This window comes from Cavia porcellus, unplaced genomic scaffold (genome assembly GCF_034190915.1).
Source record: "Cavia porcellus strain 051 isolate PalLab524CR breed Dunkin Hartley unplaced genomic scaffold, mCavPor4.1 scaffold_8, whole genome shotgun sequence".
Classification (NCBI taxonomy): Eukaryota; Metazoa; Chordata; class Mammalia; order Rodentia; family Caviidae; genus Cavia; species Cavia porcellus.
Genome location: NW_026947491.1, coordinates 12,262,095 through 12,275,023, shown reverse-complemented (window position 1 = coordinate 12,275,023; position 12,929 = coordinate 12,262,095). Strand labels below are relative to the sequence as shown.

Below are 12,929 nucleotides of genomic sequence, written 5' to 3'. Positions count from 1 at the left end.
GCTGGAGGAGCAGATGTTTGCCTACATGAGGCTTTTGTGGCCCCTCTGTGCCACCTGCTGGGAGATTTCCTTTCGCAGCCAATCCTTGTGCCTGGCCAGCCCTGTACCTGCCTTCTCCCTGAATCCACGGCCCTGGGGACATGACATGGCTCGTGCAGTGCAGGTCCTGCTGTGCTCAGCTCCTCTCACTCAGTGTGACACCCTCTGCGCCCTGGACTGTAGTCCATGTCAGAATTTCTTTCTTCTTCAAGGCTGCAGAATATTCCATGATGTGTAGGCCAGGATTTCATCTGCAGAGTTAGCTCACATTGGCATGATTAGGTGGGCAAAGTCATCCTGTCTGAAAAGGCAAATGCTCTAATCCCATATGAGCATACAACTACACACAGGAAGTGAGCTTTTTTGGAGAGACCATGTTACGGATACCCATGGCCTTGCCTTAGGGGTGACAGGGAAGCGTGGCCTCACAGGGACACGAAGACCTCAGACCCAAGACACAGTGACTGTGACCTTGCCAAGGAGAAGCAGGGACTGCGCACTGGAGCTGGTGCTGGGGATGCTGATTCCATACCTGGGGGAATCTGAGAGGTTTCCGGTATCTCCCCGGTGATCTGGGGGAATCTGAGAGGTTTCCGGTATCTCCCCGGTGATCGAAGCCTGCAGCTCTTTCTCCTGAGCTAGATGGTGACGTCATCCCAGCCAACACACAGAGGCATAGTCCTGAGCATCTCGAATCCCAGCACCTGGATTTGCATCTGTGGTCCAGGGAAGGAAGGGCACAGTGGACAGAGTGAGATGACACCCTGTGTCACCTTGGTGCGTAGAGCAGGCTTCCCAGCACCAGATGCACTGAGCCTAGAGGATGGAAGTCCCCCCGGGAATTTAAGCAAATGTGGAGTCTGTGTTTTAGAACCAGGGGCGGAAGATCTGAGACATGAGGATATAAATATCAGAGGAAGAGGCTGCTGGGACCTTTATCCCCTGCATGGACAGTGACTGGACGTCTAGGACATAGCCAAAGACCCCAGCTGCCCTAACCGAGCCCCACAGGCTGCATGGCACTCAGGCAGCTCTGGAGGCCGGAAACAGCTGGCAGACTGGGATGTGGCAGAGCTGCTTCCCGGGCAGCTTCTTACTGTGTCACCTGCCAGGAACAGCATGGGAGTTTGTCTGGGAGTCCAAGATACAGTGAGGCAGAAACGTCCATCCTGCAGCTGGACGTGGGATGGGAAGGGGAGAGCCATGGGCAGGGTAACATCTGGCCACCCCTGGCTCCTCAGCCCACAAGAACCAGAGATGAGATGGGTGACACCCAAGACTGGGACACCTGCTGAGGAGGCAGCACTGAGAGATGGGGGGCCAGTACACCCAGAGGAGACCTCAGCACAGGCCACCAGGCGAAGCAGGCCAGGGAAGGAAACAATTGCTGCAGTTGGGTAGGGAGGTGTACGCCCGTTGCCCCACTACTCTAGGAGACTGAGACAAGAGGTCCACAAACTCAAGGCCAGCCTGGGCAACTTAGCAAGACCCTGTCTTAAAAAATGAAAACACAAAACAATTCAAAAAAAGCGGAGATGTAGCTCAGCACCAAGTCCTGGGTTTAATCACCAGTGCTGAAAAATAAAATTGTTAGGCTCTGGGAATGGGGAGTGTCTAGGGCTTGGTGGGAGGGATCAGGGCCAAAACCAACCTGACACAGGTCAGAGGTCAGGCAGGCAGCGTCAAGGAGATCACAGCAGATGTGACAAGTGTACAAGGAGTCTCACATAAGAGACGGGAAGAGAAATAAAGAGCAGCTAGGAAGGGCACAGGGAGCCAGAGAGGATGGGGGTGGGGGACAAAGGTGTATTCCGGTCTGAAGGGAAGAACCCCAAAGGAGAAAGGAATTAGAGATGAGAGGGAGGTGGGGGGCACACAGAGCTCCAACCATGGTCAGATTTTTTATCTTGAGACAGTCTTGACAGCTCCTGACTGTCCACTGCACAGCTAGGCAAGAGGTGGGCTCCTTTCTCAGGCAAAGTCTCTGAGAGGGCAGGACGGGGAGTGGGAGGAGTTCTCCTGGATCTGAACTGACTTGGGGGCCGCAGTCACCTCTGCAGAGAGAGGACCACTGTGGATGGCAGCGTGGGCAGAAGCCCAAAGCAAGAGAGGCCTCGGATCCACAGAAGAACGTGGAGAAACAGACTTCCTGTTTTCCTTTTTTCTGTTTTTTCTTTCTTTCTTTTTTTTTTTTTTTTTTTTTTTTTTCGATACTGGGACTGGAACCCAGGACCATCACACTGATCTTCATCCCCAGCGCTTTGGTTACTTTTTATTTTCAGGCAAGGTCTGACCTAATTTCCCAGGCTGGACTCACACTTGCAATCCTCCTGCCTCAGCCTCCTGAGCACCTGGAGTGACAGGCTTTGGCCACCATGACCAACTTTTTTATTTTCTTTTCCCTTTTGTAGTGCTGGGAAATAAATTCAGGACTCCCTGCATGCTAGGCCAGCACTGTACCACTGAGCTACTTACCCAGCCTGAGGAACTTCTAAGAGACAGGACCTTTTTCCCACACAAGTGCACTGATGGCCTCTGTACCTCAGCTTGTCCGCTTGGGGCTTCAATCCCTGTGGGTTGAAAACATGCAGACAGTCCTGTGTCTGAAGCCAGCACATGCACCCTTACTTTCTCTGCAGCCAGACAGTTAATTACAGTTCACATGGCATCCGCACCATGGTGACATCAGGTGTGCTCTGCAGGCGGGGGGACGTGTGCCTGCATGTGTTCAAGGCTCTGCACACCTGCCCACTGGAGGGGCATGAGGGTGTGTAGCCCTGAGGTTTACTGGGGTCTCGGAAGCCACCTCTGTGGACACTGAGGGATGGTTGTGCCTGGGACACCCTCCTCCGCTGTCTTTAGTAAATTTTGTAAGATTCTCTGCAGTCGAATTCACTGAGAGCCATAAATACACTGAGAAGTTACTCAGGCTTCTTGTACAGCCTGGACCAGGCCCCGTGGTCTCCTCAGTGACTTCCGACCCCCGCGGCTGCCCTTTCTGCCAGGGTTCCATGACATCATCTGTTGATTTTCGCTTCCTCTCCCCAGCCTATTACACGAGGACACAGCCTGTTTTAGAACGTTTGTTTTACTTGATATCTCCCGAGGGGACTGCGACAGGGATAAGTCAGTGCATTGAGAACTTCCTTTGTGAGTTGTTTTTATCAATCGGTGGTTGAACTGACCTAAGATCAGACTGGGGAGGACCCAGGCAAAGCCAAGGTGGCTCACGAAGGAGGCCAACAGAACAGGGCAACAGGACAGGGGACCGGGGCAAGAGAGGAGGGCCCTGGTGTCCTTACAGTTTCCCAGGGCTGATGTAACAGGGCTGCCCAGCATCCTGTCGGGAGTGTCAGGGACACGTCTTTATCCCAAAGGCTGTCACCAAGGTGAGGGTTCTGGGGTGCAGGGCCTGTGGGCCCAAGGAAACTTCTTGTGCCTCACAATCCCAGTGCTGCAGCTCAGGTGTAAACACACACTGACAGCTGGTCCAGGCTGCCCAAGACCCAGAGAGTCTTCTGCACAAAGAGGATGGGCACAGTCACCAGAGGAGGGCATGTCCCTCCCCGTGGAGGAGGCCATCAAGAGAAGGGCTAGGATTAGGCACAGGCCACAGCCTCCCACGGATGGGTCCTTCTGCAAGATCCACAGGGTGGATCCACAGGACACATCACTGTTGGTCTCCGTGGATATCACCACCCCTTGGCCACCAGGTGGGCGTGTCCCTGTCTGCAGACAGCATGGGCAGAGTCCTTGCTTTCCACTATGGTGAGGGACTGCTCCCCTCTGAGCTCCCATCCTGCTTCTGCTGGGGCCAGGCCAGAGAGTGGGATGAGGGAACACCACCAGGGCAGCCTCTGGACCCATTTCCATCCTTGTTTCCGTCCTGGGTTTTACATCCCAGGTGACAAGGTGTGCCTCTGAGCTCTGTGTCTCAGCCCACAGGAGGCAGGGAAGGAAGAAGGGTCCACAAGGCAGGTCTTCCCAGGAGCTGAGGCCCTCCCCAGCCTGGGGATGACATGTCCATGCAGGCCAAAAGAGAGATGGACAAGAAGGCAGAGCTACCAGGCCCCTGCTCCCAGGAGACTCCCTGGACCCCCTCCAGCCAGTGGCTGTTCAGTGACAGCTCGGTGACCACGTTTGGCACAAAAAGAAGAGCAGTGTTTCTGCTTGATCCAGGCCTGGTCTCTGGTCTGATGTTGGTCTGATTAGCAGAGGAGGATGAGCAGGAATGCACACTGAGAACTGCAGAGCTGCCCCTGTGCATGGGCAGGGACATCCCCAAGGCTCTGGGACCTGAGTGACCTCACATGGGGATGCCTCCTCTACAGAATCCAAGGCATGCAGAGCCAGGCTGTCCTGTGGCAAACCTTTGCCCCTACCTGTCTGACACCCACCCTGCACTGATCCCACACACAATGCCACCTCCGCCACTGCCCAGGAGCACACAGATGCCCTGCTTCCTTTGTGTCATCGCCACATCTCAGCACTGGGCAAGAAGCATTTGGGAAGGAGGCACCAGCCAACATCTGTCTCTCACTGTGCATCCCACAGGGCCAGGGAAAGCTGGCAGCCACAGGCCACATCTGTTGTGCTCCTCTGCCTGGGACAGCAGAGCCTCGGGCCCGGTGTCCCCCAGGGTGGGACCCAACAGCACTGTATCTTCAGGGACTCTCTGATCCCGAAGCACTTTCCCCATCGTCTTGCCATCCCCTCCTCCCTGGGGCCCTGCCATGGGTAAACATCTGCAAAAGGAAGGACTCTTCTAAAACCTACAGTTGTGTCATGGGACCAAAAAAAAAAAAAAAAATGGAGAATAGAGAGCATATGACAAGTGATTGTGAGCATAATCCAAGACAAATATGTTTTTAAAAAAATAAGATAAAATGGAGAGCTGGATATGGTGGCACCTGCCTGTCATCCCAGCACTGGGGAGGCTGAGACAGGAGGATCCTTGCCAGTGGGAAGACAGACTGGGCTGCATAGTAAGACCTTTTCTCAGAGAAAGGAAGAAGAAAGAATGAAAGAAAGAAAGAAAGAAGAAAACAAAATTATTTAGTTAAACTATAAAGCTAAGAAAAGAGGATAAACACAAGAGATGAACAATTCTGGAGGCTTAATAACCAACTCATAACAGTTTCTGAGAAAGTTGAGAAAATAAAGAAAGAAGGAGAAGGAAAATTATCAAAGAACCACCCCAGGCCAGAGACCAAGGAGCCCCCAGCGAGAGGCCGGGCAGAAGCCAAGGAGCTGGGAGGAAGAGGCCCTGCTCGGGGCAGGAGGGGCCCTGGCAGAGATGGAGCCGGCAGCCAGGGCTGGGCCTGGGAGTCCTGGAACCCACCAGTAGCCCTGTGCTGGTGACAGTGGCTCGTCCCCAGAAACCTCAGCGTCTTTTCAAGGTTTTTCAACAGATCTACCCCACCAAGGCATTACCACCCTCCACCCCGACACACACCTTCCCAGCCAGGCTGGGCTGAGTCCAGCACAGGGCCTCCCCTCGGGGACACACACAACTCCCATGGGTGCCCTGGTTCATCACCACAGTACATTGAAGGGAGGGAGGCTGAGAAAGATGTGAACAAAAACACAGAGTAAAGGAACGCTGGGCATGTACTCAGGAGCAACTGGAAACTCGAAACAGCGGAACAGCATCCTCAGAGCTCCTAGAACTCTCCACCCAGCCTAACCGCAGGTCAGGCGCCCAGACAGGTCCATGGAGACCACCTCTCCTTCTCTCCCCTGCCCGGAGGGGGTCTCCCTGGCACCTCCACCTTCCCAGTCTGTGCCAGGCTCTCCCACCAGCTTGAGGAGCCCCCCTCCTCCCACTTCCCAGTCTTTTGCAGACTTCCCAGAGTCCTCCATGAGCTACCAAGGAATCAAACCCCCGGGGCTCCAGCCTTTGGTCATATCCTTCCCATTCTTCTTCATTGCCAGGAGCTTGGACCCAGCCCCTCAGCCTGCACGTGGGGTCCCAGCCACCCCTACCATCTGCGGCTCTTCCCTGGCCTCCCGAGCTCAAGCTTCTGGATGCTCTGCTCCTGCCCCACCTGCCCCTCTGGTTCTCCTTCCCCCAGCCGGTACCCCAAGGCAGACGTCTGCCAGATTGTCCATAGCGCCCATTTAGGAGAGACCCCTGGGTATGGTGTCTATCCCACCCCGAATCATCTGAAACTCAAGCGGACAGACAGGCCACACAGGACACCTGAGGACACAGGCATGATATGGCCACTGCCATGTCACTGCCCAGTCCTGCCTGGCTCCACTGATTGCCGCCCCTGGAAGGGTTTGACACAACACTGTTGCATGAATCAACAAGGATGTGGGATCCCGCCACATCCGGAAGGGGCTTTGCACACTGCCTCTTCTCATGCCTGCATGCCGATCCCTCAGATCGTGACCGTCACCTGCAGAGGGACCCAGGCTCTGACCTGGGTAAGAGCCAGACATGAGTAGAGAGCAGAGCCCCGTGTATGGCTATGTCCCTGAGCTCAGAGAAGGACCTCTGTCTATGATACCAAGGTTCCTGCTCCACAAGAAGGCCAGGCCACCAGACAGAAGGGGCCTAGGTGGTCACCCCAGGTCCTCCGTGCGAGAGCCAGGGCCATCAGGCCAGCAAGGGGCACCCTTGGCCCATCCACTTTCTGCTGTTCTCCTAGGGGCCCAGACCGGAATCAGGGCTTCCTAGGTCTGCCCAGTCCTCCCAGCCTCAGTCCTGGGTTCTGCAGTCCTCTGTCACCTCCATCCTGGCCTGCGCAGCTCAGGTTCCTCAGTTTCTTTCACAATGAGGAGCCCCACCCAGTCCTATGAACCACGTGGCCCTGGACGCTTCCTTTGTTTAGATATCTGCAGCATGCTCTCCAGGAAAAGCCGCTGGGCTGACGGGGCCTCTGCTTTTTCTTTTTCCTCCTGCCGAAAGGCTCACGCTGGCGCCGCTGCCAGATGTCTGGCGGCCCCAAGCCGCCTTAACCACTTGCTGCCCAGGGGAGCCTGGAGGGAGACCCCAGATCCACTGCCTGGGGAGAGGAGAGTTTAGGCCCAAGCTGGCGATCTTCTCCTGGAATCCAGCCTTCCCAGCCCAGATCCGTCCAGACTTTCCCTCCCTGGCAGAGATGGGTGTGCAGACACCCCCAGGCCCAGGGCAAAGCTAAGCCAGCTGGAACCACTGCCAGATGGCAGCATGGCCATGGGAGCCCCGCCACGCCCAGCCAGGCGCTCGGGATTTACTTCCAAATTTGACCCTCAAGGCGATGTTCTCAGGGGATCGGAATGGAAGAGCTAGCAAGCAGAGGCACCACACTCCAGGCCCCCTTTGTTTCCTAATTTAGTTTCCTGGGCTCTGGCTACAGCCCTGGAATCCCCAGCACGGCCAATCACCCCAGCAGCACATTCAGGTCCCAAATGCTGAGAACCAAGCCAGCCTTCTCGGGATCTGAGTTGACAGTTCCAGGTCATTCAGAGCCACAGCCTCATCCCTCAAAATGCTCAGTTCTTTTTCTTCACACCGAGCTCTGTCCCCTGCTCTTTCTAGTTTTTTTTATTTTGAGACAGAGTCTCATTAAGTTGTTAAATCAACCAGGCTGCATTTCAAACCTGTGATCCTCTTGCCTCAGCCTCCCAGAGAGGTAGGATTACAGACATGTGCCACCACCCCTGGCTAGGTCCCTATCCTCCCAACCCTCTTCCCTGCTTCCTCCTGCTGTAATCCAGGGAAGTGCACATGCCCGTTTGTGATGCAGTGGGGGGCCTGATGGGGAGCAGGCAGGAATGGCAGTTTGGTTAAATCCTCTTCTTTGGGGATATTTTAAGAAATCGAGGCATGAAAAATGTGCCTTTGGGAATGAGGCTACAGGAAGCATCTCCTGATCACTGAGAGGCTGGCACAGCCTCTTCCTCTGGGCACCCCTGGAACCTGCAGCCTCTCGGGGCGTCAGGGCCATCACACATGTGCTCGAATTGGCCCACCATGCATGGGGCTCATGGAGCTCAGGGCTGTCCCTGAGGGCCATCTGGTCTACCTCTCTCTGCAGGTGCAGGATCTCAGGCCTGGGGGGGTTCTGGTCTACACAGGGGCTTCAGAATGGGGCAGAGGGTGGTGCCCAGCCCGGCACTCACTTGACGGCTCTGGAAGAAGCAGCTGTTCGAGTGTGTGTTTTGTGCAGACCAAGCTCATGATTCCATGAAAAACAAAAGATGAAGGTGTGAACCAAAGGAGGAATTTATGAGTTTTATTGGAAATAAGAGGAGAAAGTTCCCAACAGATGTCTGTTACCAGGGAATTCTGAGCGGAAAAATCTAACTTCTGGTCCCTGTTCTAGTCTGTATAAGCAGATCATGGGAAAGAGGGCCTCGTGTTACAGGCAATGAGTTCAAAAGTGTTCTAAAGAAAAGAGTTTGTCTCAACTTTCTGCTTCTGGAAGTCCAGCTGAAATCCAGTCAGGAGCAGGAGGAGCCAGCAGAATCTCCTTCTCAGAGGGGAGGGATCTTATCTGTCTATTCCCACCCCAGCCTTTTATCCTCCGTTCTTGTGAGGTTTCTTGCATTTTTACATACTGAAATGTTAGGCTTACCCGTCTGCTTGACTGAGTGGCTGCTTAGTATCCTTTGTCTGATATCGCTAGGCTGCTGTAACTGCCCACCGTAATAACTAACCCAGGACACTACAAGGAGGTGCTGGGACTGGTGCTGGTGCCCAGAAAGCCTCTGTCCTTCCCTCGGGTGCTGGGAGCCCGTGTTGAAGCAGGTTTCTCGTGTACAGCCACATTTCTGGCTGCAGTATCACCCAGGGGCATTGGTGATAGAGGACATGTGCATTTACTCTGGATCTGTGGCCCATCCAAATCTGAGTGCTTCTCTTTCAAAAGGAAAAAGCAAAATAATAACTGTCCTGTGGTGCTGTCCCTCTGCCAGGAAGCCAGGCAGCTCCTGTGTTCCTGGCATCCTTGTGACACTCGAACACCCAGAGTTACTGCTCATCCTAACAGTGTGAGCCAGGAGACACTATGTAGGGCTGAGAGAGGCCTGGCAAGGTCGAAGCTATGCAGAGAGGGACAAAGGAATAACTAGCTTAGCCAGCTGTGGTGGTGCAAGTCTGTAAACCAGCAAGTGGGGAGGCTGAGGCAGGAGGATAGCAAGTTTGAGGCCATCCTGGGCAAATTAGTGATTTACTGAGACCAAGACGGGCTCATCGAAAAGTCCCTGGATTCAATTCCCAGTACCACAAACAAAAAACAGACTAGTATATATATTCGAAGCCTATGACGTACATTATTCATAAAATCTGACCCGTAGACTCCTGCATCTCACTGTGATACTAAATGCTAGATGACAGCTGACCATCCGCTCAGGGTGCTGGGCTGGGAACGGTCAGGGAGCTCCCAGGGCAAGGCCTGGGCCGAGGAGGATCACAAATTCAGCCCAACATGGGCAACTTAGCATGACCTAGTCTCAAACTTTAATCTATTTTTAAAAGACTAGGGATATAACTCAGTGCAAAGGCCCTGGGTTCAATTCCCAGTGCCATAAAAAACAAACAAAAACTACAGATGGCAGCGTCATGGTTCTTACAACCGGGTTTGCTCTGCAGGACCTGCCAGGGCAGAGGAAGGCAGGGAACAAGTGGGGCTGGCCTAGGCCCAAGGCCAGGAGACAAAACCCGGGGGAGAGTCACAGTCCTGCTCTCTGGCTTCTCTGGCTTGAAATCCAGCTTCAAGTTTAGCCTTTGTGGAATCTGATGCTTTCCATTTACAAAGTGCTCCAAGGAATTTAAGTTCCCTGAGGGACAAGTGTGTGCTGGCCTCAGAGGGCTCTCCAGGGAGTCCACAACACATGTGCGTGCATGTACACACACCTGTATATACACACTCACTTCACCCTGTGTACATGACTGTTTTGTGATTCCTGGGCAGGCCCTGGCCTGGTCCAAGGCGCTGCACCATAGCTCTCGAATCTCTCCCCCTGCCATGTGACTGACGCTATCTCTGTCTGTCCCCAGCCTGTCCGGGTGCCCGAGAGCCACGTCAGCCATGAAGAAGGCAAAGCTGTCCGGGGAGCAGATGCTGACCATCAAGCAGCGAGCCAGCAACGGTAACCGTGCCCCGCCCCACGCCACGCCAACAGCCACTTCCTGGGCTCTGCTGGGTTGACAACGCCCCAAACCTCAGATTGGAGCAGATTCGGCCCTACCTGCCGCCCTGTCCCAGCACCCATGGTGCCATGGTGCTGCGCTGCCCCCAGCAGTGGCCTCCGTCCCCCTCACTCCCTGTGCTCCATGCCCACGATTCTTGAATCCGCTTCTGCTAAGTCTCTACTGCTGCTCACCTGCCCCTTGTGCGCCGAGTCCCAGAGGGAAATGAGGCTCAGGAGGTGGCCTGGGCAGGCGCAGTGCTACCTGCAACCTTGGGCCCACAAGCCCCTGAGGCCAGTCCTCAGGCCTCTGGACCCAGCATGCTCGGACTGAGGACAGGGGTGCCTCTCCTAGGATGATTCAAACTATGTCCTTGCATTGGCCTTCTTGGTTTGAGACAGTATCTCACTGTGTAGTGCAAGCTGGTCTTGAACTCACTGTGAGGCCCTGGCTGGCCCTGAAGTCATGGTGATCCTCCTGCCTCCGCCTCCTGAGTGCTGGAATGACAGGCGTGAGCCCCCTCACCCAGCTTGCACTGGGCTTTTGGTTGGTGATTCTGTTGCATCATCAGCCACAGGCAGAGCAGCAGGCCCATCCACAGTTCCTAAGAGCATACAGCCACGACCTACCTGGAACCCCTCTGTTCCACCATCAGTCATTTCAGTGATGCTGGTGAACAATTGGCACTGACCACATGTCCTTACTGAGCAACACAAAGCAAAGTGTTTATCGATGGGCTGATAATACAGGGTGCCCAGAGGTGGCAGCCCGTACTCAGTCATTCAAGCCTGAGTGACTTTATTAAAAATGAACCTTCATAGCCAACCGTGGTGGTGCACATCTGTCATCCCAGCACTAGGGAGACTGAGGCAGGAGGATCTACCAAAATTCCAAACCTGCCTTCCAAGGCTACATAGAGAAACCCTGTTAAAAGAAAGAGAAACCAAGAAAGAAAGAGAAAAGGAGAAAGGAAATTGGAAAGAAAGGGGGGAGAGAGAGAGAGAGAGAGAGCATGAGAGAGAGAGAGAGAGAGAGAGAGAGAGAGAGAGAGAGAGAGAGAGAATACAGAAGGATACAGAAGGGAGGGAGGGAGGAAGGAAGGACGGAAAGAAAGGAGAGATGGAAGGAGGGACATCACCAATTGCCGACCCCATGCCAGGCTCCCAGCTCCACACAGCCCAGTGTCTCACCCACAAACACACCCATACTGCAGCAGGAAGCCTTCAGCAACTTGGCCTGAGTCCGTGCCCATCTGCTACTCATTAGGGAAGAAAGGAAGTGGCAGGAGATGAAGGCCCAGCTCAGAAAGAGGAGAAGATGGAGAGGAAGACTTGAGGTCCCAAGGTGGGACAGCTTGCACCTGGGGCACCCTGCCCTGGCAAGAAGTGGGCAGCCTGGAGGACACCCAGCTCTCAGCACCCAACCACTGTCCTCCACTCAGAGGCCCCAGTTGCCTTACATATAGGGGTTCCCACTCTCAGCATCCCTATTTGAGGTGCAGCTTTTTCATTTGCTAAAAGCCACACCGAGGTCAGCCCAGGCAGTATTCTTATAGCTTTAGCTGAATTTCCCTTTTCTTTCTCAGTTTTAGACACCCAGGTTGCAGGAGAGGCAGCATTAAGGGCCATAGAAGCACCCACACTGTGATACCATTGTTTTCTCCCAAGGGAATATTTCCCGAGCAAATTTAAGTCCAACTATAAGCAGAGCAAAGGGGATCCTGGAAATGTGAACTCCAGCATCTCCAGGGGTCATGGCTTTAATGTGTTCATTCTCCCACCACAGGTATAGAAAACGATGAAGAAATCAAGCAGTTAGATGAAGAAATCAAAGAGCTCAATGAATCCAATTCCCAGATGGAGGCCGACATGATCAAACTCAGAACTCAGGTAACAGTTTTTGAAGCCCTCAATTCTCGTGCTCATGTGTGTGGCAGAGAAGCCACTTCAGGGAGAGGCGTCCTGTTCCTTCGCTTAGCTGTTGGACTTTTTTTTTTCTTTACCCAATATCTTGGTTCTCTGCTGCAATCATTTGGTGGCAATGTGTGCTGTGATGGAGTGGCTGCAAGCTGGCTGCTCTGTATGTATGTGTTTGCATGTGTACGTGTGTGTGTGTGAATTTCACGAGACACTTAGGCGAGTGGTCATTCCCCAAGGGCCACCTGTCCCTACAGAAGAGGGGTTTTCCCCCTGTAGATGCTGTGGATGCTATTGTTATGGGGTCATGGTGCTGTGTCTACACTGGTGTCTGAGCTGGTGCGATACCCCTATGTGTAAGGTGCCCAGGATGCCTGGTAGATCAGGGAGAGAGGGCACCTGTGAGGGTCAATGGGTTGGCACTGTAGACCGCAAGGTAGGTGTCATCACACACATGGTGTCTGTCCACCCGACCCCCGGGGTAGCACAGTCACACGGTGACACAGCAGTTGCGGCCAGCCAGGGACAGGCATGAACAGCAGCAGGCTGGCAGAGGGCAAAAGTCACTCGGCAGAGGGTGTTCCAGGATGTGGAAGTGGGAGACAGGAAGTGACTCCATGCCTTGAGCTGGAGGCCGCACCAGGCAACTGGGGCCTACTGGCTGTGATTTGAGGCTGCAGGCGACCAGGGCTCTGCCCCAACATTTCCAAGTTACAGATGTTGCCCATAGGGAGATGTCCCTGCCACTGGTAGCAGGTGCTCAGAGTGGCCATCCACACCGATCTGTTCCATGTGGCAAATAATACAAGGCCACAGACCAGAAGAGTGCTACATGCAAGACGTCCCGGGTC

General features: G+C 54.2%; 1 protein-coding gene across 24 annotated transcripts in view; it reads left to right on the top strand.

The window, feature by feature from the left end:
* Myt1l (myelin transcription factor 1 like) overlaps positions 1-12,929 on the top strand; it is a 392,867-nt gene that overhangs the window by 372,857 nt on the left and 7,081 nt on the right. For 19 of the 24 annotated variants that reach the window (XM_063254402.1, XM_063254394.1, XM_063254398.1 and 16 more), the window contains 2 exons: positions 10,031-10,122; positions 11,948-12,057. In XM_063254402.1, the coding sequence (XP_063110472.1) occupies positions 10,031-10,122; positions 11,948-12,057 (202 nt within the window). The remainder of the gene's footprint in view (positions 1-10,030; positions 10,123-11,947; positions 12,058-12,929) is intronic. The other 5 variants (XM_063254410.1, XM_063254403.1, XM_063254412.1 and 2 more) reach the window with 1 other exon arrangement.